We start from the raw sequence: 7,502 nt of genomic DNA, 5'->3' as shown, positions 1-7,502 counted from the left end.
AAATAAGATGTGTGGAAAGTTATACTATAATTGAAATTGAGTGTAATTCATATTAATTACTCGATTTGATATGTTTGTCTGTCTATGTAATTACACAGTAGCCATGTATAAAGGTAACTGAGGAATCCTTATTACACTCTCTAATTTTTATGGGAGAGCTCCCATGAGAATTAAATGTAATTACTAATTTTAAATAATAATTATTATATAATATTATTTTTCTGTGTAGCTGCTAACTGTTTTGCCAAAGACGACAATATAAATTCATAAATAATTACCATTTGACATATAAATGCACAGTATATTTTAAAAGAGAATTTAATTAGTATCCTAGTAATTATACAATTACTTTCAAACATGAGCCTTAAATCAAATAATCTCTCAAGAAGTTTTTTTTTTAAAAATGGAATCAGTTATTTGTCGCTTACCAAAAATATACACATCCTTTAATATTACGCGTTGTTTAGTCAATTTTACTTTACTTGCTTGTTTTTTATTTTATTTTAGGGAATTTTACTTGCTTGTTATAAATAAACAAAATTGAAATTCCGTTTTTAATAATTACCAGATTAATTAAACAATATATTAATTAAAATGCAGAATGGTAATTAGATGTTTACACAGAAAGTGATTCTGTCGGGACAGAATCCGAACTTGTCACGACAGAACTGAACACAAAAATTAAACAGTGCAAAAATTAGAGAACACAACGAATTTTTACAAGGTTCAGAAACCCTTTCGGATATCCTACTCCTTGGGGCCACGCCCAGAGAATAAACCAATTAGTAAAGAAACAAAGTGTACAAAAGCATTGACTTAAACAATGTAAGACTTCCTCTTAAACTATTGCCGCAATCTTGTTGTACTCTTCTCTACGAATCTGGTTTGATGAAACGCTGATTCTCTTGAACTCCCTTCAAAGAGCAGCGAGTGCTCACTTCCTCCCGAGGTGAGACTTAGATCGAATCCTCTCCCGAAGATCCTTATGAACACGTTCACAATAGACACTATCTGTTTACAATGGACTAGATAGATATCACAAGTATACTCAGCACTCTCACAAAGATTAAGGTGAACAAACTTAATCTCTACAAATAAACACACTCTTCAAAATAGCATAACGATTACAAATATTCAAAATGGAAGAGATGAAAAATCCAAAGGCCTTGGCAAGGTATTTATAGGAAGGGAAAACGTCCAAGGCCATGATTTTCTGGAATCTTTGAAATCAATTTGCGAATTCCTTTGATTTAGGAAAACAGCCAGCCAGATGGATTCTGTGTTGACAGAAAAGGAAACTGATGAGTCAGCAACGTGATCCGTTTGATCTGGCAGAACGAACATGGTCATTTTTCTTGACCAAGTTCATTTTCGACTCCTTCTTTATTTCCAGGATAACCATAATCCTATATAATCCCTGAAAATAATCTCAAGATATTTGCACAATATATTTTTACAAAAAATTGATTATTTGAGATAAATAAGGTAACAAATATATTTACATTTAGAGATCTTTTCACATTACAAAATCAGCTGAGAATATTGCTAATAAAACCGAATATCAACAAGGAGATTTGCTACTGATTTTTCTTTAAACAATTAAAATATTTTGTCTAAATTAAAGTTTAGCCAAAAAAGGATTTTACAATCTCCCCCTTTGGCAACTTGATAGACAAGAATATTTTAAGAGTTTATTTTGAAAAAAAGAATCCTGCAAGACAAGACAAGTTAGAGCAAATAGCAAAATAGCAATGGAATGCTCCCCCTGCGAAAATTATCACAAATGTAACAAAGATAAAAAAATAATAGCATGACTCCCCCTGCGAAAAGCAATTCAAATGTAACTTAAAAACAGTATAAACTGATCAAAATAAACCACAATTACTCCCCCTTGTTGTCTAGCAAGAAGCCAAAGGAGTAACCCAAAAACAAAAAGACACTAAGAAAGCGTTCTTTTACAATTTATTAAAACAAAGAAAAAAGCAAAATAAAACTAAATGGACTCAGTGGGAAGGACCGGCTGCAAAGTGAGACACCATGGTTGAGAGACAACTCTTGAGGCTGATCACTTCTGTTTGAACAGATTCCAGGGTGGCCTTGACACCAGCGAGTTCAGCAGCAACAGAATCAGCTAGCCAGCCTTGAGAGCAATCCCTTTAGTTGCTTTAATAGATGATGGTTCCTTTTTGAGTTTGTAGTCTGCTCCGGCACTAGGAGGAGTCAAGATCTCATATTCCAAGCGAAGAGGCTTTTGAGAATCAAGCAACTTGTAAATCAAATGGGGAAACACCAAAAATATTAACCTTTCTTTTTGGCATTCCCTAAGGCAGTGATCTGGTCAAAAATGAGAGAGGCAAGATCAACACCGAGACCAGTTCCAACTTTGTACAGAAAGAAGGCCGTGTCAAAGGTAATGGTGGAGGTATGAGTAGTGGGAATCCAGTTGGAGGTGGCAAATTTGTGAAGCACAGCATAGTAATGAGTAAGATCTGTTACTTTGAGGACTGAGTGAGGTTCCCACACCATATTTTGTCCGACCAACTCTGAAAGCACCTTATCTTTGTTAAACTCAACAACAACATTATCAACAGAAAGAGGCAAATTAAGAACCTTGGCAATTTCAGCAGCATTGAACAAATACCAATTCCCTCGGACATAAACTTGTCCAAACATAAAAGACTTCCTATCAAACAGATCATCATTGAGATTGGCATAGAATTCTTGGACAACTCTAGGAACAAAACCATCCAGCCTGGTTAAAGAACCTAACCATCCTCGATCCTCAATATTTTTTATGACCCCAAACACTCTATGGGCCGAGAATGAAAAAAGTTTCTCACAAATAAAATCACGATGCACATAATGCTTCATATTTTTCTCATTGTCATTGAAACAAAAATTCAGAGAGTGAGCCTTAAAGGAAGAACCTGGAGAGACTTTGGGACCCAAAGGAGACTTGGTGCGAATCTCAGGAATTTTCATTGGTTTCTTGCCCTTTGGTGAAACAGGGGGGGTCCTCTGATGGATCAGATTCATCTTCTGAGTCAACATTTTCCTCAAGAGAGGGGTCGTCTTCAAGGGGATCTTCGTCGGAGGGTACACAATCTGAAGAAGGGTCAGTTTCAGAAGAAGAACAAGGTGGAGGAATTTTCTTTACCTTTGACCTAAACTTGGAATGAGGAGTGGTACCAACAGGAGATGAAGCCTTCGGCGTAGAATCAGAAGGATCATTCCCTTTGGAACGAGGAGATTTTCGAGAAGAAGAGACCTGGAACCAACCCTTGCTTTTCTTCTTGGGTGCAAGCACGTCAGGTGACTCTGAGGAATCAGAATGGGCTTTGGCAGAATCACGACCATGATCAGAGACATCCTTTGATGGAGAAGCTCGGCCTCTTTTGGAAGACCCTGGGATAGAGGCGAGCGGAGCCGCCGAAGAAGGAGGTTCAGTCAGAACTTTGGGGGCTTCAAGGTCTGGAATGACCACGGCTTTGCTCGTGGTGATGGAATCATCAATGTGGATGGGATGAGACAAGGTACTCTTCCGAGCTTTCTTCTTAGTGAGGGATGGAGATGCACTCAACGAACCAGCCGCTGACTTGACAGACCGAGACCCACTGCCTCTGGTTCTCACCATTGTCGCACGAGAATGAGAGAAAAACTGCCAAGGAAAATACACAGAACCAAAAAGGAGAAGAAAGGAGACGGTTGAAGAAATGGGCCCAAGGAAATCCGAATATAAAGACAGAAAAAGATAGGGATTTGATCTTTAATTCCATTATTTGACAATTAAAAAGGATAAACACTTTTAGGAAAGTACCACCAAATATCTCAATAATAACTGCCAACAATAGTGCACGACACAAATTGGGAAACAAGCCAAAAATGGAAACTTTTGATCTTAAAAAAATATGAGATAAGGACAAAAATAATTAAGATACAACTTACCCTTTTTGACACACGCAGATTTGATTTCCCTCACAAAGAAATATTATTTATTTATCTATTTATTTATATATATATTTTAATTATTTTAAGAAGTCAAACCGAATGTACCCAAAAAATGAAAATATCCCATTTTGATTAGTGCCCAATGTCTTCGTGCCCTTGCATGTGGAAAAAGAAACAATCATTATATCAAAACACATCTTGACTATAAGGTTTAGAAAATATATTTAATATAAATCATGCTTTTATTTTTCAAAATAAAATATCACAAAACATTTATTCCAATCACAAAAAATATTTCACTCAGATCAATCAGTGTGTATGAGACTTACACATGTTGACAACAGTATATCTCAAGCATTTGTGTGTGATTGTGAAAGCAGAGATCATTGCCCTGTATGGCAATTTTTAGCCTTTTTCAGGGACATTGCCCTATGTGGCAATTGTTAGCCTTTTTCTCAATGAGTAACCAAATTAGACGCTTTCACACTACACTGAAGGCTTGATTTTAACAGTGGTAGAGTATCTTCTACATAATTGTTAGTTACATAGTTCCAACTTACTCAAAGTTTAAGCAATTTACACAACAGTGTAGGTAGCTCTATTCTAAGATGGAGCTTTGAAATACTTTTCGAGGAACAAAAGCTCACACACACAAAAAACACAGATTGACTTGAAGAAATATTAATTGGAGGGACTATTTGTTTTTGAATTTTAGTTTGAAGAAAAATAGCATGTATGATATTAACTATAATTTCTAACCTGAAGTAAAAATATATTTTGACATAATGATTGGAACTTTTTCGAAGAGCAAGGACAAAGAGACATCACGCAACTTTTACAAATACAGGGATAAGGTACAGCACAAAACAAATTAATTGGGACAAACCCCCAAGGACTTCCTGAGGGAATCAAACTTGACTGTATCAAGGGCTTTTGTAAAAATATCTGCAATCTGTTTGTCAGTCTCAATATATTCTAAGATCAAAGTTTTATTTTCAACAAGTTCCCTAATAAAATGATGACGAATGTCAATGTGTTTAGTGCGAGAGTGTTGGACAGGATTTTTTGAGATATTAATAGCACTAGTGTTATCACAAAAAATAGTCAAAGTTTTAAGATCAAACCCATAATCTGTCATCATTTGTTTCATCCATAATAATTGCGTACAGCAGCTTCCTGCAGCAATGTACTCGGCCTCAGCAGTAGACAGTGAGATTGAATTTTGTTTCTTGCTATGCTAAGAAACTAGATTGTTTCCCAGATAAAAGCATCCCCCACTTGTACTTTTTCGGTCATCTGCATTGCCTGCCCAATCAGCATCACTAAAGCAAACAAGATTAGAGTTTGTTTCCTTTGAGTACCAAATTCCATATTCCTGAGTGCCATTTACATAACGGATGATTCGCTTTACAGCTGTCACATGCGATTCCATAGGATCTCCTTGATATCGAGCACATACCCCCACACTGTAGCTTATATCAGGACGACTGGCTGTGAGATACAGAAGACTTCCAATCATGCTTCTGTACAAGGTTGGATCAACCTTAACACCATTTTCATCCTTTGTTAATTTGACTGTGGTTCCCATTGGTGTTTTGACGTGTTTGGCAGATTCCATCCCAAATTTCTTGACCAGATTTTTTGCATACTTACTTTGAGAGATGAAAGTTCCATCTTCTGACTGTTTGACTTGCAAACCTAGAAAATAGGTTAACTCACCTACCATACTCATTTCAAACTCATTCGTCATTTGTTTGACAAATTCCTGCACTAAAGTGTTAGAAGTAGAGCCAAAAACAATATCATCAACATAGATTTGAGCAATGACAATATCAGAATCAACATTTTTGATGAAAAGAGTTTTATCTACTCCTCCTCTTTTATACTCATTTGAAACAAGGAATTGAGTCAATCTTTCATACCAAGCTCTAGGAGCCTGTTTCAGACCATAGAGAGCTTTTTTAAGTTGAAAAACGTGATTAGGATTATGTGGATCTTCAAATCCTTTTGGTTGTTCAACAAATGCTTCCTCATTCAAATTTCCATTTAAAAAAGCAGATTTAACATCCATTTGAAAAAGTTTGAATCCAACAACACAGGCAACAGCCAATAGCAATCTTATTGACTCAAGTCTTGCGACAGGGGCAAAAGTTTCATCAAAATCAACTCCTTCAATTTGAGTATACCCCTGAGCAACTAACCTAGCTTTATTTCTTATTATTGTACCAAATTCATCAGTTTTGTTTTTGAAAATCCATTTGGTGCCAATAACATTTGTATGATTTGGTCTAGGAACAAGAGTTCATACCTCATTTCTTGTGAATTGTTCCAATTCTTCTTGCATTGCTTTTATCCATGACTCATCATTCAGGGCTTCTTTCACATTTTTTGGTTCAAGGCTGGATGTAAAGCAAACGAATTGAACCAAATTCACATACCTTTTTCTTGTTACCATGCTTTCTTCAATATCACCAAGAATGAGATCTGAAGGATGATTCTTTTTTATTTTGGCAGAGGGTTCTCTCTGTATTGAATCTGTGATGATTTCTGGCCTTTCCTTTGTTGATCGATCGGACGATGTTAGAACAGATTCAGCTTCTGTTGTAACAGATTCGGTATGAGAGGGCACAACATCATCTTTTTTCACCGTGGGAGATTCTGTCTGAGAGCTTTCTGCAATAAACCTATCAATTTCTTCTTCATTGGAATATTCAGAAAAATCTTTTAAATCATCAAAAACAACGTTGGATGATTCCATTACAGCTTGAGTTCTCATGTTAAAGACACGATAAGCTCTACTATTCATAGAATATCCAAGAAACACTCCTATATCACTTTTTGAATCAAATTTTCCAATATTCTCACGATCTCTGAGGATATAGCATATGCATTCAAAAACATGAAAATAACTTACATTGGGCTTTTTACCTTTCCAAATTTCGTAGGGAGTTTTGAAAGTACCTGGCCTAAGAAAAACTCGATTGATTGTGTAGCAAGCAGTGAATATTGCTTCTGCCCACAATCGTTTGGAGAGTTTTTTACTGTTTAGCATTACTCTAGCCATCTCCTGCAAGGTTCTATTTTTTCTCTCAACAACCCCATTTTGTTCTAGAGTCTTGGGAGATGAGAACTCACGAGAGATTCCTAGAGATTTACAAAAATCATCATAAACAGTATTCTCAAATTCTTTACCATGATCACTTCTAATTCTCACAATCTTGCCTATATTGCAATCTTTTTCAACTCTCAATTTAATGCACAGATTTTTGAAGGCATCAAACGTGTCTGATTTTTCCCTTAAGAAGTCAACCCAAGTAAAACGAGAAAATCATCAACACACACAAAGATATACCTTTTTCCATTGATACTTTCAACTTGAATGGGACCCATAAGATCCATGTGCAAAAGTTCAAGAACTTTTGAAGTATTGATTCCCGTGACAGTTGTGTGGGAGTTTTTTAATTGTTTCCCCAACTGACATGGTTCACACTTACCTGCAGATTCTCTACCCAACTTGGGTAAACCACGAACTAATCCTGCACTTGCAATTTTTT

The 7,502-nt window shown here is 36.0% G+C and overlaps 1 protein-coding gene across 1 annotated transcript; it reads right to left on the bottom strand.

Moving 5' to 3' along the window:
• Nucleotides 1-2,968: 2,968 nt before the first annotated feature.
• Nucleotides 2,969-3,634, bottom strand: LOC133813958 (uncharacterized). Its single transcript, XM_062246985.1, has one exon. It carries the CDS (start codon nucleotides 3,632-3,634, stop codon nucleotides 2,969-2,971), a length of 666 nt encoding a protein of 221 aa, XP_062102969.1.
• Between the last annotated feature and the right edge of the window lie 3,868 nt (nucleotides 3,635-7,502).

Source organism: Humulus lupulus, chromosome 2 (assembly GCF_963169125.1).
Source record: "Humulus lupulus chromosome 2, drHumLupu1.1, whole genome shotgun sequence".
NCBI classification, from domain to species: Eukaryota; Viridiplantae; Streptophyta; class Magnoliopsida; order Rosales; family Cannabaceae; genus Humulus; species Humulus lupulus.
Note: the sequence above shows the minus strand (reverse complement) of the source record. Positions and strands in the feature narration are given on the sequence as shown.